Raw genomic sequence first — 25,893 nt, 5'->3', positions numbered from 1 at the left:
TTTGGCCGCTGCCAGGCTCCAAGGCAGGTTTGTGTCTGTTGGCTTCCAGAGGAGAGCAGACCTGGCCTGAGGAGGCTGCTTCTCTCAGGCCCATTTCCTTTCTGTCAGAGACAATTTTCTCTGGATCTCAGGGTGGGGCCAAGCTCCTTCAAGGCATTTCCTGCCCAGAAGTTTATATTTGGCCTCAGCAAGAGGAAAGGGAAGTTGGGTTTAGGAAGGGCGGTTGGGATGTAGAAGTGGTGGTACAGGGTCAAAACAGGTGAGCACCAACATTTTGCAGAACAGGAAAGGGAAGCAGAAGATGGTGGATGTCCCTTCTCTTAAGTAAGTTTGTGTGCTCACAGGAGCTTGGGATGGGAGAGGTAAGTGCTCCATGAGGCCGAATGCCTCCACCCTCATCCAGAGTTTATCTTCTATTCTCACACCTTTGGTCCTTGGTTCCTGAATGTATGGTTTCTTCCCTGGGGCAAGGTGGGCTGCCAGTCAGCCAGTCTGCTGAGTTGCAGATGCATGCTCAGTTCTGTGGAGAAGGCAATGGCACCCCACTCCAGTACTCTTGCCTGGAAAATCCCATGGTCGGAGGAGCCTGGTGGGCTGCAGTCTATGGGGTCGCTAGGAGTCGGACACGACTGAGCGACTTCACTTTCGCTTTTCACTTTCATGCATTGGAGGAGGAAATGGCAACCCACTCCAGTGTTCTTGCCTGGAGAATCCCAGAGATGGGGGAGCCTAGTGGGCTGCCATCTCTGGGGTCGCACAGAGTCAGACACGACTGAAGTGACGTAGCAGCAGCAGCAGCAGCTCAGTTCCGTGTCCTCACTGTGGAGATGCCAGAGGAGGGGGTGAAGTCGAAGGTCTGCACAATGTTTAGTTGGGAAACAGGACTTCCTATCTAGGTATTGCCAGAACATGCAGTAGCCCACACCACATAGCACTGGGGAGAGTGAGATACAAAGGACCCAATTGCTGGAGCTCCAGTGGAATGGGGGACACAGTTTATGTGCTGTCAAGAAGGTAATGGAAATATTCGGGAAGGGCACTTAATTTAACTGGGTGGTAGGGGGTTGATGAGAGATCAGGGAATGAAGCCTTCATGGGATAGGGTGTCTGACCTCCATCGTGATAAATAATAGGAATTTGCTGCTTCAAATCAGGCTGGGTCTTGAATGTGGAGGTGGAAATCAGTTTGATGTCTGCCCCAGCTGTGGGCAACGGGGAGCCCGTTAGGTTGCAGACTAGGACAGTGGCCAGGTCAGAGCTGGGCTCTTGGGAGAAGAAGCTGGCAGGATGACCTGTTGAAAGGTCAGCCTGGAGGCTGGGAACTTGCAGGGCAGAAATAATCCAGGCATGAGAACCTGGAGCACGATTGGGCATGGGAAATCGTGACTGTTGGATGGAAAAATGGATAGAAGTTGGTGGCTAAATACATGAGCAGAGAGAGGACCGAGCAGCCTGCCTGGAGGTTTAAGCCTTAATGTTTGATGCCTTTGGAGGCCAGAAATCAGGAGAGCTGAACTCGAAGGGAAAGATGGGTTTGTTCTTGGTCCCTATTGAGGGTTCTTTCTTGAGTCTCCCCGAAGAGAGCATGTAAGAGGAGGCTCCCCTCTCTACCGATCACACATACTTCTGTTCTGGGTGTAGATTTTGGTGAGTGGCCATTGAAAGATAGGGAAACTGCCACTTAGATGGAGGTACTGGCTTGCCCAAGGTCATTTGACAGGTTCCTAGTGGAGCTAAGATCAGAATGCAGTTCTCCTGACTTTGGATCCAGTACTCTGTTTACCCATACCACAGTGGAGGGCAGTTCCATCTGCCCCATACCAGTTAGGCTGGCATCTCTTGCCTCCAGGCTGGGAACTGGAAGTGATGGAGTAGCACGTGGATTATTAGAACACCTGTCTTTCCTTGTCTCCCATGACCTTGTCAGAGCACCTGGGATGGGGTAGGGGACAGGATCCCCTGAGGGCAAGAAAGCTAATGGAGCCTCTGTGGCAGAGGAGGTGACAGCTTTGACCTTCACTTTCACAAGGAAGCCCTGTGCCAGGCAAAATGTCAGCTGTCTGCTTTGGCTCTGCTGCATCAAGTGCTTGCCTAGGAGACCACAAACAGGGCCACCTCTGGACCCAAATTCTCAAGCAGCCCCAGCAGGCCAGAAGTCTGGCTTAGCCACAGGGCCCTCATGGCTCTCCTCCACTTACAGCTGCAGCTTGGGCTACAGCTTTGTGTATGTGTGTGGAGACAGAGCACAGTTGGAAGTTCCTTGTATCACTTCCATATTTATAAAAACTCCAAAAATAAGAACTGTCACCTCCCCTGGCTGACCCTGAAAGGGGTCCACAGTGTCCAGAGATAAGGGACGTACAGTGAACATTGCATTCATTCTTCACCTCACTTTTCAGGACATCCCCAAGGTGGGCTGGGGCTGCCTGGAGGAGCATGAGGCCCCCAGGTAAGGTGGAAGGAAGCTGCTGTTCCTGGTCTCTTACACTTCAGGTCTGGAGTCAAGCTTTCTTTTATTATGGGAGGCATCCTGTGCATTATAGGATGTTTAGTAGCATCCCTGGCCTCTACTCAGTAGATACTAGCAGCATCGTTCCCCAGTTGTGATGACCAAAAATGTCTCCCAACATTGCCCAAGGTCTCCTGTGATGGGTGAGGGGTTAAATTGTCTCTGGTTGAGAATCCTTGTGGCCCCGTGGCCATGGCATGGACATGGAGTGTTAGAGAAGGAGGGCCACACCTGTGAACCTGCCACTGGCCAGCAAGTAGATTTCGTGGCTTCATTTTGTTGCCACCCAAACCAGGGCTCACATCCGAACAGGTGCAGCAGGGGCCCCAAGTTCTGCCCAGCCACCAGAGGCCAGTCAGTGTCTAGCACTATCAAGCTCGGCCGCTTGACATCAGCAGTCCTTGCTGTGGCACCCCTCCTGCAACGGTTGGAATGTAGGATAAGAGCTATTTTGGTCTCAGTCTCCCTTTCCCCCTCCCCTGGAAGAACCTAGTTAGAGTTGTGATTCCAGCTAAGAGCAGGAGAGACAACTGGTACACCTGACCTCCCAGTGGACAGAGCATGGTAGACCCCGGCATGTCCACTGCAAGGTCAGGAGGGGAAGTCTTGACAGTCCCGGCGTCCGCGACAACTCTTAGTCTTGGCCCTTGTGAAGGCCCTTCTCCATCAGTCTCCCAGAGAGAGAGGTGCATATCTGGGTGGTCACCTGTTGCAGCACCTTTGCTAGGGTCAGAACAAATCCCACAGACCCTTTGTGCAAATTCAAATGAAGTACTGCCTCGGGGCTGAGTGGACACATTTCTCATGGCCAAAGCCCATTAGTATAATCTTACGGGAGAGTGGAAGGAGCAGGTCACGAGCACTTGGGGTCAGCTGAGATCCGAGCCCTCTACTAGAAGGCCACCACCTCCTCAAGGGAGGTCCCTCTCTAGGAGTAGGGGTAGGCAGAAGAACTGAGAGCTGCATCAACCAAGAGAAATGATCTGAGAAGCTCTTTGCCAGGACTTGGCATTTCCCAGGTGCAACAGCAAGACGAGTGGTCGATGGCCCCTCTGCCTACCTTGGCAACAAGCTTGGCTTCACAGACTCCACCCTGGAAACTTGAGTCGTCACATAGATACCTGGGAACTTGGGTTGTCACATAGACAGCAGCTTCCCAGGGCTTTCTTCACCCCTCTGAACATTGGCTCTTTCCCTTAGGCTCACTGGAGGTAGGAGACACCATGCTGAAACAAACCTTGTTTTGGAGATACCCATCCTGTGTTCACCCTGGAGAAGGAAATGGCAGCCCACTCCAGTATTCTTGCCTGGAGAATTTCATGGATAAAGGAACCTGGTGGGCTACAGTCTATAGGGTCGCAAAGAGTCAGACATGACTGACTATCACTCATCCTGCATTGAGGGCCATGAGGGAGATGCCCTTCCAAATAGGCAGCTAAGTAAAAGAAATGAAACCAAGTTTGTTGAAAGCTGCCTCATGGAATAAGTCAGCTAACTGAATAAATTGCCTTCACAGACACCCGCAGATGTCTATCACATGCATTCCCATCACTGTTCGCTGGCCCCAAAGAGAGCATGAGCCAGTGATGAGAACACGCCTGAGTGTAGCCTCTCAATAGAATCTTCCTGAAGACCTATGCTGTGGCTTTTTATCAGGTTATGTCTGTTTTGGGTAGCAGTTCTCGATCGGTGTGCTTTCAAATCACCTGGAGAGATCTCAAAAACAAAACAAAACTAATTATATCCCCAGAGAGTCTGATTTAATTGGTCATGATTTAATTGGGTCCTGGCACTGGCATTTTCAAGTTCCCCAGATTATAATGTGTAGCCCAAATCAAGAGGGGACTGCTCTGGTAGTAACAAGAACACTTTGATCTGGCCCTCTGTGACATCTACCCCTTTCTTGTCCTAGGCCCTGGATGTTGCCCAGTCCTGAGGCCTGAGCCAGATTTTGGGTTGGAAGGGAGCAGGCTGAACCAGGACTTGGGCAGCAGCTATCTCACAGCCCACAGGGTAACCAAAGGCATAAAGGGCTTGAGTTCCCCGACAGTGGTGTGAAGAGGGGTGACTGGCGAGTGAAGAGAGTGGCTGGATGAGACCTGAGCTCTGGCACCTTAGTTGCTAAATTGTCTTTTCTTCTCCTAGCTCACTTTCTCACTTCTTTATACCTAGGACACAATCTGAACTCAACTTTAAAGACTCTGTGGATACAAAGTTCAAGTTGTCTTAATAAAAGCAGCCCTCTCTGATGATAACTTTCATACAACCTCTCAAATCAGACAGAACCCAGCCAGATACACACAGTAACCTCAGAGGCAGGCAGTAAAGTTGTTAGTCCCCAAATTGTAGATTTGGAAACCAAAGCTTAGAGAGTAAAGCAAGTTGCATATGATTTAGGCAGCAAGTGGGAGAGTCAGCTTGATTGGACAAAGCTTTTTCTCCAACTCAGTTATCATCTTTGGGTGTTATTGTATTTCCTCAGTGGGAAATAGTGCTGCCTTTTTCCTAAGTATATAAACTCTTCCCTTGTTCATGTAGAGTTTCTCTAAAACAGAAGCCCTGCTTTTCTCTTCATTGTATCCTTCTCTGTATAGAAAAATGTGCCGTGCTAAGAGGCTCCCTGGATGTGGCCTGTGGAAGTGTAGGTGTAGATACTGTCATTTACCCCTGAGACAGTACACTGCTGCTCAGCTATTTCTTCTTTGTCATTCCCTCTGGGAGACTGAGGCATGATTGACTCTGGAGCATTCTAGTATGTCCTCTCCCCCAACCCTTGAGGGGATCGACTGGGCCCCTCCCCAGGGAATCTCAGCTTAAATCTTAGTGGAATCCAGCTTGTGCCAGTCGGATGCTGTCCCTGACCTGTCCTGGCATATTACCCTAGTCTTGGCCAGCAAAATGGCCTGCAGAACGTAGTAGTTAAAACTGTTGGAATTTGCGCATCTGGACACAGGCAGGACCAGGGGCCACAGACATTCCTCCATCACTCGTCTCAGCCTGCCCAGTGTCACTCTTCCTGCCAGGCACATAAGACAATCCTTGGTCTGGGCTCCCTGGGCCCCAGCCCCAGGGAGACTGACTACTGGGGATGGGTGGTCACTCCTGGCCCCAGCCTGGACAGGCTAGAATTGGTGGGAAGGACAAAGCAAAGCACCTTAGCTCAGCCCTTAATCACTAAGACAAAAGTCCCTGACCACTCCATCTGGGAGGGAGCCTCAGGGCCTCTCAAGCCTCTGTGAGGTGGTCTATTGTCAGGAGCCAAAGTCCCTGACATCCTGCCAGGTAATAAGCCATTACATTCTTTAGATTCCTGCCAGGAGGTGCTGCTGAGGATTCATTCAGACCCTGCTTCCAACTCCTTGGCTGCTTTGTCTTTTGGAATTATTGTGGCCTCTTTGATAATTCTGCCTCCTACTTTCACTTCCTTGAGCCATCTAGTTCTAATTCTGACAGAGATACAGATGCAGCCATTATCCAGGCCAGAAAAGAATACTCATTGGGTCTTTTTCTCCCATTTTCTCTTTTTCCTTGGGACCCTTCTGTCAGTGTTGGGTAGGAACTCTCTGCTGAATGCTCGGTACAATGTGCCAGTGGTTTTTATCCCTGGTATTTTATTTAATGTTCTCAGTAGCTATTAGTGGGGGATTCTATTTTTGTCATTTTACAGAAAAGAATACTGAGTCATAGAGAGGTTAAACAACTTGCCCAAAGTTAGAGAATTAGCTAGTCAGACTGCTTAGTCAGAGAGCAAGTGACTGACCAGGATTTGAACTCAGACTTGTCACCCCACTAGATCAGAAGGGCAGAAAAAAGTTTGGGGACCTGGAGTTGGTTCCTTTGAATCTAAGCCCTTTGTTTATGTGGCGTCTGAAGGCAAGTGCCATAATGCAATGGAAAGAGCACAGGACATGGAATTAAAAGATGGTAGCAATTTCAGTTGTGACACTTAATTCTGTGTGATTTGGTAAAGTCCCTTGGGCCGTTTTCAGTATGTCTATACTGTAGCTTTTAAAAAATACTGATTTGGAGAGTCTTACCACAGATCAATTAAACCAGCCTCTGGGGGTGGGGCTCCCAGGGATTGGTATTTTTACAAAGCTTCCTAGTTGATTCTAATGTACGTCCACGGGTGAAAATCCCTGAGCTAGCTAATTTGTGCCAGTGCTTCCCAAACTCTAATGTGCATGCAGATCACTCAAGGACTTACTTAAATGTAGATTCTGTTTCAGAAAGTCTGGGATTCTGCCTTTCTAACAAGTTCCAAGGTGAAGCCGATGCCACTAATCCAATGATCACACTTTGAATAGCAGGAAGCTAGAGGCCTCTAAGGGCTTCCCTGGTAGCTCAACTGGTAAAGAATCTGACTGCAATGCAGGAGACCCTGGTTCAATTCCTGGTCAGGAAGATCCTCTGGAGAAGGGCTAGGCTACCCACTCCAGTATTCTTGGGCTTCCCAATGTTGGAAGACCTGGGTTCGATCCCAGGGTTGGGAAGACCCCCAAGAGAATGGCAACCCACTCTAGTATTCTTGCCTGGAGAATCCCCATGTACAGAGGAGCCTGGCGGGCTACAGTCCATGGGATCACAAAGAGTCGGATGAGACTGAGCGACTAAGCACAGCACAGCACGGAGGGCTCTATGTATGAATGAAAAGCCTTGGCACCCACCTGAGTGAGCTGGTACCCTTCCCACCAACCCTGGCCAGGGCTACTGTCAAGCACTGGGGGCGTGGGCAGCCTTCCCCTCTCCCACGGGCCCTTGTGACTCAGGTGAAAGGTGCAGATGTGTAGATCAGGACTTCATTTCTGCAGTCTTCCACCTCCTCCAGGCTCAGGAAGGGCATCCGGATGCGTCTCCCTCTGCTGCCTCCTCCTTGTTCTCCCTCTAGCCATGAGTGACCAGGGGCTACAATGGTCTTCGAGTGTGTGTTCCTGACATGCAGACCTGATCCTGAAGGGTGGTCCCCCTGCCTGGGGTGGCCTTTTCCCGGGGGCGGGGGGCGGTAGGAGCAAGAAACAGGGAAGTGGCTGTGGCAGCTGACTCAGCTGTCCTACCAGCAAAACCATGTCCGTCAAATGTGGCCTGGGCTGGAGTGAAGTTCCTTAGGGCTGTTCTCACTGTGTCCCCAAATCACCACTGACCTGGAGATCCAGATCCTTTTCTGGTCTAGCATTGCCCCCTGCCAGAGGGGCTGAGGTACTGCTAGCTGGGCTCTGTGGGAGCAAACACTTTGCAGTGCTTCTCAGAGGTCCTCGTGATTCCTAGATCTCTGTCGTAGGTTAGAAGGTTATGGTGATGTAAAACACGTGTGCACACAGATGCAGGTGTGGGTACAGACTGAGGTGCCTGAGGGGGAGTGCATCCAGGTGCACGGTCCCACACTGATCTATGTGGATCACGGACATGAGCAAACTTGGCTACAGTTACTTGCGGAGACAGATACTGGGACGGCAGCAACCAATGCACACGCTCTCAGAAATGCAGAATGTTCATCCCTACCCTTGCCCTGTTGGCCCATTAAGCCCTCAGGGGCTCCAGAGGCTGCAGAGCCTTTTCTTCTGTGCAACAACTCCTCATTAGTGACCCTTGGGGAGCCTATCTTTTTCCGACCGACTTCCACCTTCCCGCATTCTTCCTTCCCTTGTCTACCCACCTAGCATCTCTGAAATACATTTGTGTCCTTTACCTTATGATTCCTGGCTGCCAGAATCTCATCTTGGATTTCCCTGTGGGAGAGCACTGGGGAGAGAGCTCTTCCTGTCTTGGAAAATCCTCGCCAGTCTCCTTGGAGGCTCCTGGTTATAGTCTGTAAGGAAGTGGAAGAAATGTGGGGGCAGGAATCCATGGGCAGAGCAGCTCTGCAGAGGCAGCAGCCTCTCTGTGGCCCCAACATCAATGACAGCTCCTATGGTCCCAGCCCCACTGCTCCCTGGCACCATGGGTGGGGAACTGGGCAGTCCCAGGGTTCTGCTGCAGATACTCAGCCTGCCATGGCCAGGAGGGCCTCCGCTGTGGCTTTAGTCCACCTGCAAGTCTCCACTGAGGCTAGCAGGGGTGCCCCACCCTGTGCTAGGCACTCCCAGGGAAGAATTGAGAGGCTAACCGAGCCATTGCCCTCCAAGACTCCCATAAGCCAGCACTGTCAGCTGGACAGTCAGCTGTTGTGCCACAAAGAGGCCAAGCCATGGGGGAGGGCTGGAGCAGTCCAGGGAAGCCCCGTGGGGATGGAGGCATCCTCACCTGGACCTTGGTGATGGGGGAGGAAGAGCTGCTTTGTTAGAAGGGGTCGGAACCTTGAGCAGGAAGCACACTGAGCTTGGACACTGGCCTCTGCACTACTGCCTTATTGTGTGAGACTTATAGATGAGTCCTTCCTTTCTGAACCTGTTTGGATATGTGTAAATTGAGCATATTAAAATCCGCACAGCTTATGGTGTGTGTTAAATGAGATTTGTTATCAGAATGCTGGGGAATATTAGGTATGATGATGGAAAACAGAATAACGCTGTTGAACATTTTGTATGCCTAGCTGGACCTGAGCTGTGGAAGGGGGTGCCTCCCCGGTGGTGGAGGAAGGAGTGGATGAGGACACAGTGGTGGTTTCTTCCCCTGAAGTATTCCTTGACCCCAGATGTTCCTTGGAGTTGTTGCTGGTGGTGGTCCTGTTCTTGGGCAGAGAATGCAGTGTGAGAGAGGTGTCCCGCCACATCCAGGGAGTTGGGTTTAGGGAGCAGAGAGGAAATCCTAGCTGTGACATGGAGTGAATGTGCTAGCCCCTTTGTGCTTCTGTTGTCATTTCCAGGTCACCAGAGCTTTAGGTACCTCCCTGCTGGAGGTTCAACGGTGCATACCCAGGGTGGCTTGCCTCCAGCACCTGCTAACCTTCTTCCTCTGCCTGTCTCTCTTCCTCTCATCTGTTTTAGAAGCTGAGGCCAAAAAAGCATGCAGGTGGCTCCGAGCAACAGGATTCCCTAAGTATGCTCAGCTTTTTGAAGGTAAGGTCACTCAGTGGTTCCCCCTGCCCAACCCGAGTTGCCTTATCCCTCCATTTTTCAGTTGGAACATGGGACCCATAAGATTTTTTTTCTCCCACCATACAAGAAGCTGTTTATCCTGGCCTGCTCCCATAGTTACAACCTCTGTCCTGTCTTTTCTCCTGCCTGCTCATCAGCTCTCACAAGTTCTGGGGTCTCCCATATGTTAAAGTGCCTTGTCTCAAGCAGGCCCGCTGCACTGCACAGCTCCCAAGGACGGTATTTATGTAGACGTAACATGGAGGGTGCACTCTGGAAGCCCTGCTTTCACCTCCCTTCCCAGTGGCCTTATTTCTCTGCTTTCCTTCATTTTTCTGTTTTTCTCTAGGGTTATTCATACTTGCTGTTTCCATTCTTCCCACATCCCCATTTCTACCTTCGCTTCATCCCCACCTCGCTAACAAAACAGTCCTTGTCAAGTTCACCAGGGACCTGCATGTGGTTAAATTCAGAGGTCCCTTCTCAGACCTGACTTAATCTCTCAGTAGCATTCAGTGCAGTTGGCCACTCCAGCTCCTGGACTGCCCTCTTCTCCCGGCTTTCTGGCAGCCACTGTCAGTCTCCTTCGCCGGCTCAGCTTCTTCTAACTGCTCCTCATTGTTAGAGTGTCCCGGGGCTCTGTCCTAGCCCTTCTTCTCTCTGGACATTTATCTCTGAGGAGATCCTTTTCTGAGCACCATGTATATTCTGATGACTCCCCAATGTCTCTCTGTCCAGACCTTAGGCCCAAACTCCAGATCCATCTCTTCAACTCTCAATTCAGTATCTCTGCTCAGCTGTCTGACAGACGTCTCAGATGTTACCACCTGATGGCGCCACCACCACTTAAGCCCCACATCCCGGCATCATCCTCTGGTTCTCTTTTCCTTTGTGCCTGTATCTAACCCTTCAGCAAGACCCTGCTCCCTCCAGACTATATCTTGAATCGATCCACTTCATACCACCTTACTTGTCACATTAGTGTGACCTGCTTGCCCAGCCTAGTGCTGCAGCCTCCTTTCTACACTCCGTCCGCTACTCTGATTTTCAGCAGCTAGAGTGACCCAGGGAGTGCAGGCCTGACCACAGTACACCTCACTCCACTCTGTCACTCACTCCTCCGTGGGCTTCATGGCACACCCAAAATGAAGTGAGCGGCAATGCTTTGTCCTGGCCGACAAAAGTGCATCACCCAGCTTCCACGTGCTTCTCTCCACTTTGCTCACTACTCTCTGGGCTTCTTTCTACCACTTGCTCACACCAGACTCTCGCCCTCCTTGGAGCCTTAGTTTTGGTCCTGCTGGAGACCTTTTCCCAGACTCTTTGCCCAGTTGGGCCCCTTCTTGCTCTTCAGGGCTCAGCTCAGAAGTTACTGCCTTAGTAAGGCCTCTCTTTACCCTGTCACCCTGGCTCATGTCTTTGCTAGCATTTGTAACAGCATAGTTTGTTTCTCTCACATACTGTTCACCATCTGTTGCCCCTGTGAGAGCGCAAACTCCATGAAAGCTTGGATCGTTTTTGTCTCATTCGCTGTTGTGTCCCCAGTGCCTAGCAGAAAGTTGGTGTTCAATTAACATTAGTAAATGAGTCCATGGGCTTGTTTTACCAGTAGGCAGAGAGGTGTGAGATTTTGCAGGTATTCTCTCTTCCTCCACTCCTTGCTCTTCCCTTTTCCCTTCTCAAACCCCAGGGAGCAGGTGCTCTTGCTCTGAGCAGAAGGGAAAGGGAGCTATTGTTTGACTGCACAGTGTCCTTGTTCTTTCCCTGGTGCCCCTGGTTCACCTTGGGCCAGAGAGGAGGTTCCCTGTCTTGCGCAGCCTCCCGCATGGACCTGCCTCACTGACTGATGGGTCCTCTTGTCCAGCTCGACCTTTCTGTCTTCTCCTTGATCTTCCCTCTGTGGCCAACCGTGAGCTCCCTGGGTCCCTGCTTCACTGCAGCCTTTCTTCTCCTCCTTAGCTCTCACCTGCCTAGCTCCCTGCTGCCTGGGCCCCCTTCTTCTCACTGCAGGGTCCCTGGCACTGAGTTTCTAACCTGCTGTTCTCGACTCATCTCTGCTTTTCTCTGCCATACAGAAGGTTTGTTTCCTGTGGATATTGGCTCTGTGAAGAAGGACCACAGTTTTCTGGACGAGGACTCTTTGGGGGCCCTGTGCAGGTAGGGGGGCTAAGGGCTAGGCCTGGGAGGTCATGGGCCTGGCTTGGGGCTTCCTTATGGGAAAAAAGCCATCCTTGCCCCCCCGACAGAGTAACCTGCCTATTAACAAAGCGCATCTGCTGCTCTCCTGCTCTTCACTCTTCCCTCTGTCTCTGTGCCTGTGATATCCTCACCGCCCACCCCCAGGCACTAGAAAGCCAAGGTCTTGGGCCTTTTTTTCCCCTTCAGTTAGAGCCTCCAAACACTCCTCTAATTCGTCCCCCTCTACTTTTTGAGGCCAAACTACGACTTCTTGGATCCATCCTTCTAACTGGCCTTCCTGCCTTCCATCTCTGCATTCCCATCCTTGCTCTGATCCAACCCCACAAGAGCCACCAGAGTCAGCTTCCCAGTGAGTGCTCCTCTGCTTGAAATATGTCGCCATCTGCAGAAAGAAGTCTAAAGCTTTTTTAGCACGACACCTGAGGCCTTTTGCAACATGGCTCTGACCAGCCTTATCAGTCTCAGTCCTCCCCTCACACATGCACTGATCTGTTTACTGACCATTTCCCTCTCTACCTTGTCACAGGCTTTGGTTGAAGACTGGGATAGGAGTCTTTGTCTCTCTGTCGATCCAAATCCCATTTCTGTTCTCCAGAAAGACTTCTCTCTGACTGCACCCCCCTGCCTTCAGGAAAGTTGCTCGTCCCACCCTCTGTGTGCCCTCTGTGCCTTCTGTCTGCTCTGTTCTTGAATGTGTCCCATCTCTGTAGTGGTTGTTTTTATTTTTTGTCTCACATCTGTAAGTTCCTAGAAGACAAGAGCCCATGATATCTAAAGCATCATGTCTAGCACTGAAACCTTCATGAACACGGGGACTTGGGAGATGTTTTGATGTCTTGAGCACGTGAAGCAGTGGACGGCATCTTCCTAGTGTCTAGGCTAGTCCCTGCAGGCTCAGTGGCTTGTGACCCTTGGGTGAACCCTGCTTTGTATTATTTGCAGGAGGCTGATGACCTTGAACAGTTGTGCCTCGATGAAACTGGAGGTTCATTTTCAATGCAAGCAGGTGAGTTAGGGCAAGAATAGGATCTGTGGTCTTGTGGCACCATGGGGAACCCAGGACATACACAAACCACTTATAAAACTAGTTCCAGTGTCCTAGGAGTCTGGGCTGTCCAGGGTGTTGCCTTGCTCCAGCCTGGGAGTAGGATGTAGGGGGCTTTATGAAGCTGCTGGGTTTCCGCTAGCCTGGTCTCGAAGTTGGGGTATGAGAAAAAGTACCCTGACCCATAGCATCACTCAGCCTTATCAGCCCACCACTCCCTCCTGGATTTTCTAATAACTTGACCTAGTGATGGCCATCCCTCAGGGAAGTCCATCTGCCTACATGCCTTCTCTGTGATGGCAAAAACTCCTTGACTTAGGGGCAGAGACAGAATAATGTGATGGAAAATCATGGCCTATATGCTCTTAGAAGATCTTAGAAGTCAGGATGTCCAATCTCACTTCATGAAGTCTTACCACACTAAGCCTCATTTTCTCCAGCTCTACAATGAATTGAGGGCAGCATTAATACCCTCCAAAAACCTTTCTGACTCTGCTAGTCTGGGCTTGCAGAAACTAAGATAGCTCTGGGTCTGCATGTAGCCCTGGAAGGTGGGGAAATGAACCTATCCTTCCCTGGGGTCAGACTTTATGGGTTTTTCTCTGGAGCTTTTTCCACCAGAGGCCTGCCGTCAACAAGTCGCCAGGGAAACAGGAGACCTTGGGCTCCTAGCCCCAGCTCTGCACTGACTTTTCAGTGACTTTGGACAAACCTCTTCCCCTCTCTAGTCCTCAGCTTCCCCACTTTGCAAAGTAGAAAACTAGAAAATGTAAAATATCCTTTCTAGCTCTGGCATTCTGGGATTCTTATCTAAGACTGTAGCCTCAAGACTCACTGGGAGGCTGCTGAGGACAAGATGTCGGGATGCTTGGATTCCAGCCCGGCTGTGTCACTCACTTGAAAGTGAAATTGTTAGTCCCTCAGTCATGTTTGACTCTTTGCAACCCCGTGGACTATAACCCCTTCAGGCTCCTCTGTCCATGGGATTCTCCAGGCAAGAATACTGGAGTGGGTTGCCATGTCCTTCTCCAAAGGATCTTCCTGTGACATTGTATGACCTTGGGCAAGCAGCTTCTCATTTGTTTGGGTTTCCCTGTGTGTAAAATGGGTAGGGATTTGATTGATCAGATGACCACTACCCTCCATCCAGGCTTTCTCCATGACTCCTGGCTTCTTCTGGCACTCCCAGAGTGCAGAGCAGTGCCTCCCACTCTGAGGATGTGTTCTCAGTCAGAGAGCAGGGCCCTTTGCCCCCAAGTCCCCAAAGAGTTTGGAGGCAGAGAGTGGAGCCCAAGAAAGGGCTTGTGGACTGGCTACCTGTGACCCTACCCTGTGATGCCCTTCTCAGAATGAAGACTCAGAGGAGGAAGAGCACTGTACCATCAGCAACCACTGGACCTTTGAGCGAGAAAGTAAGCAGTGGTCTCACATGGGGTCCTCTGACTTGTTGGCCCCGCCAAGCCCTGGCCTGCCAGTGACCTCTAGCTGTGAGGGCGTCCTCACTGAGCTTAGTGCCACCTCCCTGCCTGCCATCACCGTGAGCCTACCACCTAAGCCAGCGGATCTGCCCTTGCTAGGCCATTCTTCCAGCCCAAGTCACTGGCCCTTCCTCAGCCCCACTCGGGGCCAGGAGGGCCCCCAGGACAAAACCAAGAAGCACCGTTCCCAGAGCTTCCTCAAGCACCTTGAGTCTCTGAGGCGGAAGGAAAAGGGTGGAGGCCGGCAAGCAGATCTGGAGCACAGCTCAGTCACCTCAGAAAAGGTTACCAAAGCCTTCTCTTTCCGAAGTCGCCATGGCTTCCTCTATCGGGCCAAGAACCAGGCGGCCACTTCAGCCAGTGGCAGTGGCTCTGAGACTCAGAGGGCCTGGGAGGCCTGGCCTGAGGCCATGTTCCAGCGTCCTCCGCGGGCACACCAGGGTGATTGCCTGGTGCATGTGCCCAGAGACCACAAACCAGGCACATTCCCTCGCTCCTTGTCCATTGAGAGCCTGTGCCCAGAGGATGGACACCGCCTGGCAGGTTGGCAGCCAGGTAGGCACTGGGGCTGTGAAGGGCGCCGGGGCTCCTGTGGCTCCACAGGCAGCCACGCCAGCATCTATGACAACATGCCGGAGCTGTATCCAGCTGAGCCTGTACTGGCTGGGGCTGAGGCTGAAGAGGAGGAGGAGGAAGGTGGGGACAGCTACACTCACCTGGATGACATCCTCCAGCACGTGTGGGGGTTGCAGCAGCGGGTAGAGCTCTGGTCTCAGGCCATGTACCCAGACCTGGGGCCTCGAGATAAGGAAGAAGAAGAGGAGGACGAAGTAGAGGAGGAGGCCACTTCAACAGTAGAAATAGCCACCGATGGAGTGGAAGGCCAGACCAGTGAGGCTCGGACCCAGGGAGAGGCTCCAGCCCTCAGGGAGTCCCTAGCCCTGGGCCACGTGGATGTGCAACTTGGAGTCCTGGCTCAGCCTCAGACCCCTGCCAAGACTGAGTTCCTGGCACAGTCAGAGACTGGGGCCCTGGGCTTTGCCCAGGATCATGAGGAGGAGACACATTCAGGGGGGGAACCAACCTCTTCCTCCAGCCTGTCTGTGGAAGAAGGACACGTTTCCGACACTGTGGCCTCCTCCAGTGAGCTGGATAGTAGCGGGAACTCCATGAACGAGGCTGAGGCTACAGGGTCCCCGACTGGACTCCAGACATCAGTATCCCGTGAGCGACGAGATTCAGGTGTCGGGGCCTCACTTACCAGACCCTGCAGGTGGGAGTTCAGGGTAAGGGTGGGGCAGGGCTTCTGTTGTCTCTCTCTTTCTCCCTTCTCCCTTTCCCTCCTCCTCCTCTCATCTCTTCCCTACCCCTTTTCTCCCCTCCCTTCCTTATCCGCTCTCCATATCCCCCTTTCCTAAGGCCAATTTTTTAGTCACAAGGCGCAGGGGAAAGTTCCTAGGGGCTGAGTGATTGCCTGCCAGCAGTCAGTCCCAGAAGAGAAAAAGAAAGTACAGGACTCAGGAAACCTAGAATGTAAGCTTTAGGACCTGCCTCTGCTATGGCCTGTGCAAACTGTAGCTCCTTTTGGGTTTTGGGTAGCCCATGTGTAAATCAAGGGCATTGCAGGAGATGGTCTCTGATCCCCAGCTTCACTATTCTGGGTCTTTCAGAACAGCCCCTCCCCTGCAGTCTTGAATGGAAGAGGGGCTCATACTGTTTGCTGGCACTAGATGGGCCTGATCTCTGTACCACCCTCCCTGACAACATCTTTGCCTTTGGGCAGCCCTGGAAATCTAAGCTTCCTCCACCATGGAGCCCCGCAGCAGTGCTGACAGTGGTCCCATCTCTTTGTATATTTTTTCTTTGGTGGGGGGAGGAAAAGGACCAGAAGAACACAACTTTTCCTAAGGTTTGCTGAAAGCTGCTCCTCCAGCCTTCTCTACCCCCTCGCCCCTCACTAGGAAGCTCCGTTGGCACAGCTTTCAGAACTCTCACCGGCCCAGCCTCAACTCGGAGTCGCTGGAGATCAACCGGCAGTTTGCCAGCCAGATACACCTCCTGCACAAGGGCTCACTGCTGCGGCTCACCACTTTCATGGAGAAGTACACCATCCCCCACAAACAGGGCTGGGTCTGGTGAGTCCTCCTGGGCCAGAATGGCCACTGAGCTGCTTATCCAGGTCTTAGATCCCTCCCTGCCCCACTCCAGGGTCCTGGGAGGGTCACCCTCAGAAAGTGGGTCAGGCAGGCAGAGCCCCTATGTCAGTGGACCAGTGGGATGTGCTGGGAAACTGGAGAGGCCAGCATGACTCCAGGTGCCTTATTTTTTTTTTTTAATCTCAGTTTTTTTTATTTGTTTACTTTACAATATTGTATTGGTTTTGCCATACATTGACATGAATCCACCATGGGTGTACATGTGTTCCCCATCCTGAACCCCCCTCCCACCTCCCTCCCCATCCTATCCCTCTGGGTCATCCCAGTGCACCAGCCCCGAGCACCCTGTATCATGCGTCAAACCTGGACTGGTGATTCATTTCACATGTGATAATTTACATGTTTCAATGCCATTCTCCCAAATCATCCCACCTTTGCCTTCTCCCACAGAGTCCAAAAGACTGTTCTATACATCTGTGTCTCTTTTGCTGTCTCGTATACAGGGTTATCGTTACCATCTTTCTAAATTCTACATATATACATTAGTATGTATTGGTGTTCTTCTTTCTGGCTTACTTCACTCTGTATAATAGGCTCCAGTTTCATCCACCTCATTAGAACTGATTCAAATATATTCTTTCTAATGGCTGAGTAACACTCCATTGTGTATATGTACCACAGCTTTCTTATCCATTCGTCTGCTGATGGACATCTAGGTTGCTTCCATGTCCTGGCTATTATAAACAGTGCTGCGATGAACATTGGGGTACACGTGTCTCTTTCAATTCTGGTTTCCTCGGTGTGTATGCCCAGCAGTGGGATTGCTGGGTCATAAGGCAGTTCTATTTCCAGTTTTTTAAGGAATTTCCACACTGTTCTCCATAGTGGCTGTACTAGTTTGCATTCCCACCAACAGTGTAGGAGGGTTCCCTTTTCTCCACACCCTCTCCAGCATTTATTGCTTGTAGACTTTTGGATCGCAGCCATTCTGACTGGCGTGAAATGGTACCTCACTGTGGTTTTGATTTGCATTTCTCTGATAATGAGTGATGTTGAGCATCTTTTCGTATGTTTGTTAGCCATTCCGGGTGCCTTATGTATGTCTGTGCGAGATGCACGTGGGATTTACATGAGTGTGTGCCATGAATGAGGAGGGGGTGAAGGGGAACCCCAGGCCCCCCAGCTATACCTCTTCTATCTCAATTTCCATGCTACCACCAAGGAGATTATCCTGAAATGCAGCTTTGGTGGTCATTTTCCTGACAAAACCCTCCTCAAAGAATAAGGTCCAGTTTCCTTCCCATCATGATCCTTTCACATTTCAACCCCGCCTCATCTGTCAGGGTCTTTACTCTACCACACCCAAACAACAGCACCATTCAGGCCAGTAGACCAGTCAGCCTTCTCTGAATGTAGAATCTGGTTCCTGCCTCTTTACCTTTGGCCATGCTCTTCTCTCTGCCTGGAATATCTTTTTTCCCCATTTCTCCCCTGGGACAAAGCCTACCTATCCCTCAAGAACTGGCTGAATTTCTACCTTCCCTCTGAAGCCTTCCCTGACCCACTAGGTACAGTTACCCTCCCTTGTGGGTCTTCCTTAAGTTCTTGGCTCACTTCTGGCCATGTGTATTGTCACTGCCTGTCAATGCAGTCATCTCCTTGACCAGACTGAGAGCTCCCTGTGTTCCTCTGGGACTCCCTAGGACTGGGCCTAGAGTGGGTGCTCAGTGAATGTTGACTCTGGGCAGATGACATATTTCTTATCCCACCTGAGTCCCCAAGACTAGAGACAGTCTCCAAGCTGTGTCTGGGCCTACCCTGTCTCCATTCCTGATCTTTTGTCTCTCCCTTGAATAGGTCAGTCCCCAAGTTCATGAAGAGGAACAAGACACCTGACTACCGGGGCCAGCAGGTATTTGGGGTGCCACCCCTCATTCATGTCCAGCGCACAGGCCAGCCACTGCCCCAGAGCATTCAGCAAGCCATGCGCTACCTGCGTAGCCAGTGCCTGGACCAGGTGAGGCCTTCCAGGGAGCATGAGGAGAGATGGCAATGGGAAAGAAGTCCAAGGTTGAGGGATTGGGGGAGGGGAGCCACTCTGGCCTTCCACCTGGGTCAGGCTGGCCCAACAGAGACTTCCTATACTCATGAAGGCCAAAGAAGGATGGACTCAAGTTCCCTTTCACCTGGCTCTGTGCCAGCTTTTTCTCACCCAAGTGCAGTAGCCCCCATCTACCAGGAGCCTACCTTAGCCTAGGACCTTGTTTTCCTATTCATTCCCCTAAGGCCATCCCTCTCCTTGGACCCAAAGCTATAAAAACCCATCTCTTTGGTTTTTCCACTTCTCTCCTACCCTGCCTAGCAGGAAGCTTGCAGGCTTGGGGGTCTCTGGGGTGGCCTACACTCCTGACACCCAGTCTATGGCTGGCCTCACAGTCTCCTTGCCTCCCCTCCATGGGCCAGGTGGGCATCTTCCGCAAGTCTGGGGTGAAGTCCAGGATCCAGAACCTGCGTCAAATGAATGAGACCTCCCCTGACAATGTCTGCTATGACGGCCAGTCAGCCTATGATGTGGCTGACTTACTGAAGCAGTATTTCCGGGACCTGCCCGAGCCCATCTTCACCAGCAAGCTTACTACTACTTTCCTGCAGATCTACCAGCGTGAGTCACCCACCTATCCCCAGTAACTTGCCAGGTTCTCAGCCTTCCTGAATCCTAGGGTTTGTGGAAGATAAACCTTGTGGAGGCAAGTATAGGCATGCCCATGAGCTCAGTGAAAGATTTTCTATGCCGAGTTATAAGGTTGTTAAAGACCACATTCTATTCCCCAAACCCTTTATATGGAAGGATAGACTGAGGCCCTGAAGAAAGGCAGGGACTTCCACAAGGGTACACTTCACATAGAGCTGGGCTTGATCTAGCACCCAGAGTCCACCTTCCCCCTCACCAATTTCACTTTGGGACTGCTGTGCCTTCTGCATTCCCGGAATGCAGAGGCTCTTGGGGAATAAGGAAGCCCTTCTGTCATGCCTTCCTCACAGTCCTCCCCAAGGATCAGTGGTTGGCAGCCACACAAGCCGCCACCTTGCTGCTCCCTGATGAGAACCGAGAGGTACTACAGACCCTGCTCTATTTCCTAAGTGACATTGCCTCTGCTGAGGAGAACCAGATGACAGCCGGTAACTTGGCAGTGTGCCTGGCACCTTCTATCTTCCACCTCAACGTCTCCAAGAAGGATAACCCCTCACCCAGGTGAAACAGGGCAGGGCATGGCAGGGAGGGTTTGGGGCTCATTGGCTTTTTGGCCCTGGTTGGCTGGCATGGCAGTTCCCAGGCATCACCACAAGGGGTCAGTCTGACTCTTCAGGGGCCTGGGGCTAGTTGGATGCTGTGAAGCAGGGGCTTGGAAAGGCCTACTGCTGCTGCTGCTAAGGCGCTTCAGTCGTGTCCGACTCTGTGCAACCCCATAGATGGCAGCCCACCAGGCTCCGCCGTCCCTGGGATTCTCCAGGCAAGAACACTGGAGTGGGTTGCCATTTCCTTCTCCAATTCATGAAAGTGAAAAGTGAAAGTGAAGTCACTGAGTCATGTCCAACTCTCGGCGACCCCATGGACTGCAGCCCACCAGGCTCCTCCATCCATGGGATTTTCTAGGCAAGAGTACTGGAGTGGGGTGCCATTGCCTTCTCCATGGAAAGGGCAACAGATAGTTTTGTGTTCAGGACTGGCAAGTGGGCTTCTGGGGAGCTTGTCTTGTGCCCTTGTGCCATCCTCTCTTCCTGGCCCTTCCCTCCAGGATCAAGAACAAACGCAGCCTAGTTGGCCGGCCAGGCCCTAGGGACTTGAGTGAGAACATGGCTGCCACCCAGGGCTTATCATACATGATCAGCGACTGCAAGAAACTTTTCCAGGTGAGTCACTCTAGGCCATGGTGCCTACTTCCCAGACCCAGTAGAACCAACATACCTGACCTCTGCACCCTAAATCAGGGTTAGGGCCGATCTTGACCACATGCACCTCAATCTCCTACTTTTAGCTCTTCCCCTGCAGTTTTTCATCTACCACCCGCAGCAGCCAGACCTCTGCTCCCTTAAAGTGAACCTGGCAGACCCCACAGGCTCTAGAACTGGAGGTCCCTGACCCTCTGCCACTCCCCATGGCCCCCAACCCAGTCTGTGTATGCCCTCCCAGGTGCCTCAAGACATGGTGCTGCAACTGTGTGGCTCCTACAGTGCGGCTGAACTCAGCCCTCCGGGCCCAGCCCTGGCTGAACTGCGGCAGGCCCGGGCTGCTGGTGTAAGCCTGAGCCTCTATATGGAAGAGAGCATCCAGGAGCTGCTGCACAATGCTGCTGAGCGCTTCAAGGGCTGGATGAGCATGCCAGGGCCCCAGCACACGGAGCTGGCTTGCAAGAAGGTGAGGACCTTGCTGCCCAGGCTGGCCATGGAACCAGGGGAGAGGAGCAGAGCACAGGCTGTGTGTAAGGATCCTCAGGGAAGGAGCTGCCCCGCCTCTCATTGTGCTTCTGCATGGAGAATGGAGAATGGCAGGCAGCAGAGCAAGCACCATAAGAAAGTGAGAAGCAAACGAGACCAGGGCTCTGTCTTAGGGAGCACCTGCTGGCATTACCTTCCTGAAGGCCTGCTCCAGACAGGTCATGACTTTTAGAGCCTCACTCCCATCCCTCCCTGCACCGCAGTCATGCTGAGCTCCTTACATTTCCACCTTTGTGCTTCTTACCGCTGCTGTTCTTCTGCCAGGACAGACCTGCCCCAAGCATTATATTTCCCCAGCCATTTTCAGCCCTAACTTGATATGCCCCCTCCTCCGTTCAAAGGCTCCAGTCATGCCCCAGGCTGGAGGTTACTTCTCTCTGTCCTTCTTGACATGAGCCATGTTCCTTCTCCAATTCTGATTATAAGTAAGGCCACAAGTCCGAGGTTTGCCATGGTCATAGTAAAAACCCCCTCACAGGATCAGGGTAAGAGGCTTGTACAGGGCCTGGCACATGCAAAAGACACCAGGAGTGGCAGCTTTTGTTGCTTTGGACGTGCTCTGCTTTCCATGCTAGGTGGGGGAGTTCATTGAGGATGACCATCATCTTCGGTTCCAGAAATTCTAAGTACTATGCCCATTGCTTGGTAGAGCCTAGTAGGCCTTGGAGAATATGTGTCCTGTCATCTTTTTGTGCTCTTGAGCAGGCAGAGGAGCAGAAATCTGGAAAGGAGAAAGAGGACAGGAAACATAGGGCTGGTCTGTCTGGATCTGGCTGGGGTTAGCGGAGTAGCCCTGCAGCCTTCCCTTGTTGGGGGCTGGAGTGAGGGCAGGCCGGTGCCCAGGGGTGGAGTAGGAGTTCTCCAGGCCTGACAGCTGCCCCTGTCCCCACTCTTGTTGCTCACAGGCGCCAGACGGGCACCCACTGCGTGTGTGGAAGGCATCCACAGAAGTGGCAGCCCCTCCAGCCGTGGTGCTACACCGTGTCCTGCGGGAGAGGGCCCTCTGGGATGAGGATCTTCTGCGGGCCCAGGTGTTGGAAGCCCTGATGCCGGGTGTGGAGCTGTACCACTATGTCACTGACAGCATGGCACCCCATCCCTGCCGCGACTTTGTGGTGCTCCGGTGAGGGGCTTGAGCTGTCACTCTTCTGTGCTTGGGGGACTGGGGAGGTGGGGAGGAAACCAGTGCCAGGAAGCTGAATGTGTGCATCCCTTCCCCACAGGATGTGGCGCTCTGACCTGCCCCGTGGGGGTTGCCTCCTCATGTCTCAGTCCCTGGATCCTGAGCAGCCTGTGCCAGAGTCGGGGGTGCGGGCTCTGATGCTCACATCCCAGTACCTCATGGAACCCTGTGGCCTGGGCCGTTCCCGACTCACTCACATCTGCCGTGCTGACCTCAGGTACAAAGCCCCCTCAGCCCTGGTGTCCCCCCCACCCCGCCCCATGCCCCTGATCCTAGGAGGCAAGTCCTGTCTTCCTTGTCCCTGGTAGGGGCTCAAGGGGAGAACCCACAACTCATGCCTTCCTGCTTCTACCTCCTCAGGGGCCGTTCTCCTGACTGGTACAACAAAGTCTTCGGACACCTGTGCGCCATGGAGGTGGCAAAGATCCGGGATTCCTTCCCGACCATGCAGGCAGCTGGCCCTGAGACAAAGTTGTGAGCCTCAGCCTGATCCCAGAGTGCCACTGCCTTGGCCCCCTGGCACGAAGGCAGTGATGGGGGGATGAGAGCAGAGAGCCCCCAGATGGATGCTGCTCCTAAGGGTAGAGGCAAGGCCATGCAGTCCTCCTTACTTCCTGAAGTTCCTCCATATGCACAAGGGAGTAAAAGAGAATTTCAGTGTCTGGTCTCCATTCCACCTCCACCCCTGAATCTGTGTTCTGCCCTTCTGAGAGAAAGGAGTCGTTTTTAGAGCAGGAAGACAGCTACTGCCCTCTGGGTCCATGGAGCGACCAGTCAGTCTAAAGTCTTCTCAGCTCTCCTGCCTGTGGGCTGAGGAGGCAGAGAGCCCCAGCTCTCTGCTATTCCAAGAGGTTAAGTCATCCTGTTTGCTGCTAGTGTCCTTCTGAGGTTGGACAGGAGGTTCTGGTCTTGCCTTTGGGCCCAGCATTGATCCTGAACTGGCTTTTGCAGAGAAATTGAACTGGAGTGGACAGGCACAGGGGCAGAGCACAGCACAGCCCCAACCACCATGAGCTGTTTGATTTGTGTAAATAAGATGCTGATTTTTACGAGGCTGATTTAAGGAGGGGGCAATGATGGGTCCCAGTGGGTGATATGACGATTTGGGATAGCTTGGGATGTGAGAGTGGGGAGAACCTTCCTTTATCAGATCTCAAGAGACCAATGAACCAGTCTCCCCTGACTTGGGCTCCATACTTTATCTGCTACTCTCTAGGGTCCCATGTAGCCATTGGCCATGCACTGCCATGGCTAGTGAGTAAACAGACACTGCACAGGCTGAATAAAAGCAGGTGGTGGCGAGGAGACACTATCTGTGTTTGTATCACTTTTTCTGCTCTTCTTGCCTGTGGTAGCAGGCTGATATGACAGCCCCTTCCTCCAGCAGAGACCTGGCCCCTGGTTCAAGCAGCCAGCCCATCAGATGGAAGGGCTTAGTGTCACCTCAGCCCACTGGGACTTGATCCAAACCTGACCTATCCCACCTACCAGTCGTGTTGGTTCACATGCAAAGTCAAATGCCAAACACCAACTGGTGCTTTGTTATTTTTGGCTGAATAAACAGGAGTGGGATGGGTTCCAGCCAACCAGTTGTAATGTTTAAACCTATTTTATTTGTACCTATAAATACTGTACAGTCAGTATTTTATCAATATTAAAAATGTTTATGTACATATAGATAAATATATATATATATTATACAGACACATCTATCTATCTATATATATACACACACATATTCTATCATGAGTGTACCATAATTTGTGGGTCGGGGCAGAGGTCTAGCAAGCCTCAGGGGGCAGGGCACTTAAGATGCAACAGGGGAGGTGGAGAGCACAGTCCATGTGATACCCCCCAGTGCAACAATAAAGCATTCCTAGAGATGCACTCTATCTGTGTGGTTGTCTTTGTGGAGATGATTGGCCAGGGACAAGGGACAAGTTACGATGCAGGTTCAGTTCAACCTCAGGTTCAGATGTTGTGAACATTAACACAGGACACCAGGGGAGGCCACAGGAGAAATGGGGAAAGGCCTCAGTCTTTCTCTTTGGGAGTTGATTGGGGCTGGGGGGAGGTAGGATTCCAAGAAGCCAGGGCTTCAGTAGAAGCCACAAACCCTATTCCCTGACTTGACCAGGTCCCCTATCTGAGCAGCTCCCAAGCATGACTTCATGCATACTAATGATAGCCCTATGGAACGATGCCTTTGGCTATGCTGTCCTTTCTTCCTCTGTTGCATACAGCTCAAGCTGATGGATAAAGAGTATGACCCAGTCTCAGGAAGCGTGGGGACCCTGTTCTACCCACAGGACATGTCTCAGTGCCTCAGGGCAGCCCCTGATTTGGCTCCAGTGACCAGCAAAGAGAGGCCTCCTCATATTGACTTCTGTAGGAAGCACTTTTTTGGTCACATTGCTGTAGCCATAAAATTCCCAAGCTCTGAGGGGCAGCTGGAGAGAGTATAGGCTTTCCAACCAGTCTATTTGTACCCTTTGAGTACTGTCGAGCAGCCTGGAGAAAACAAATCCTGCTCACTCTCTTTCTGTCTCTCTCTCTCTGTCTCTCTCTCAGAACCTCAGCTTCCTCTTGGGCCAAACAGGCCAGTGATCACTTCGTCACAAGTCTGACTTGGTAACTGTCCAGTGATCACCTCGTCACAAGTCTGACTTGGTAACTGTTCAGCATGGCCCATTCCAGTCTGTACCTCTTCCCCACCTGAACAGATCAGGGTACTTGTCAAGTCCCTTTCTCTGTCACCTTCTTCCAATCTCTTCTGGGTTCAGCCATACATACATGTCATTGAACTTTCCTCACTGCTGCTGCCTGGGGGTCTTGGCTAGACCTGGAAGAGAGTGGAGGAGAGGGCCTGTTAGCCCCTTGACTTTGGGAAAACAATGAAGGCAACCTATGTATGATGGTAGGATAGGAGATAACTCAAGCAGCTCTGGTGTTAAGCCACACTGGTGTGAAGCCCAAACCAGTAGTTTTCCAGGCAGGCAGCTAGGGGACCTTCTGGCACAGTGCTGCCCCACTTGGTCATGGAAGGAGGCCATGGTGATGGTAACAGAGAATGAGGTTGAGCATGCTGTTCATGGGTGGCATGAAATTGACCTCCCAGGTGATGGCCACTAGGAGGCAGAAAAGGGTTACAGAGGAGGCTCTTAGAAGGGCCAGAGAATTCTCCTAGTCTTTTCAGCTCTGGACTCAGGCCCTGGACCAGTTGCCTGGTGTGGCTCCTCCATGTTTGTCTTTCTGAGAGAGGTAGTACCAAGCAGGGGAGCTTCTCTGGTCTTTAGTGTTATTCCCCTGCGTAAAGCACAGGCTTCCATTCCTCCAACCCTGCATCTCTGCCTGGCCCACCATGCAGTCTGTGAATGGACTGCCATAGCTTATAGACATGGGAGTAGATGTCATGATGATGAGGGTCACCCAGGCCACTCCCACACATGGCAGGCACCACCCATGGCCATTTGTAACCCTCAGTCTTATATCTTGATCCACCTTGAGTTGGCCTTTCCCTGTTGCCAGAGAATTTTTATCTTCAAATTCTCAACCCATATACTTCCCCAGACCCACTACTTGAATGAAACCAGACTGTGGGTGAATTCCACATGGGAACTGGACAATCTATCTGCAAGCATCAATTTGTTATTTTCTGTAGTCTCCAGTGCCCTGTTGCCAGAGTGGCTGAGGGTAGATGGTAGACAAACCCAGACAAGATCTATCATCACCAGGTTCTGTGACTTGAAGTGGCACATGAAACCTTTCTGATTTGGTTTTTCTCACAGAAGACAAGGCTAATGATTGTTTGTG

At 51.9% G+C, this 25,893-nt stretch overlaps 1 protein-coding gene across 3 annotated transcripts in view; it reads left to right on the top strand.

Annotated features, from left to right (window-relative positions):
* The window catches only part of STARD8 (StAR related lipid transfer domain containing 8), a 33,131-nt gene extending 9,292 nt beyond the window's left edge, over positions 1-23,839 (top strand). Inside the window, exons 2-14 of one of the 3 annotated variants that reach the window (XM_068962833.1) lie at positions 9,433-9,504; positions 11,598-11,679; positions 12,664-12,727; positions 14,115-15,517; positions 16,206-16,379; positions 18,258-18,417; positions 18,864-19,062; positions 19,443-19,653; positions 20,198-20,312; positions 20,593-20,817; positions 21,803-22,020; positions 22,121-22,297; positions 22,441-23,839. In XM_068962833.1, the coding sequence (XP_068818934.1) occupies positions 12,671-12,727; positions 14,115-15,517; positions 16,206-16,379; positions 18,258-18,417; positions 18,864-19,062; positions 19,443-19,653; positions 20,198-20,312; positions 20,593-20,817; positions 21,803-22,020; positions 22,121-22,297; positions 22,441-22,558 (3,057 nt within the window). In that variant the 5' untranslated portion in view covers positions 9,433-9,504; positions 11,598-11,679; positions 12,664-12,670 and the 3' untranslated portion in view covers positions 22,559-23,839. The remainder of the gene's footprint in view (positions 1-9,432; positions 9,505-11,597; positions 11,680-12,663; positions 12,728-14,114; positions 15,518-16,205; positions 16,380-18,257; positions 18,418-18,863; positions 19,063-19,442; positions 19,654-20,197; positions 20,313-20,592; positions 20,818-21,802; positions 22,021-22,120; positions 22,298-22,440) is intronic. The other 2 variants (XM_068962834.1, XM_068962835.1) reach the window with 2 other exon arrangements.
* Positions 23,840-25,893: the final 2,054 nt, after the last annotated feature.

The sequence above is a fragment of the Capricornis sumatraensis genome, chromosome X (genome assembly GCF_032405125.1).
Source record: "Capricornis sumatraensis isolate serow.1 chromosome X, serow.2, whole genome shotgun sequence".
NCBI lineage: Eukaryota > Metazoa > Chordata > Mammalia > Artiodactyla > Bovidae > Capricornis > Capricornis sumatraensis.
The sequence above is the reverse complement of the archived record's forward strand: the minus strand, read 5'-3'. Positions and strand labels throughout refer to the sequence as shown.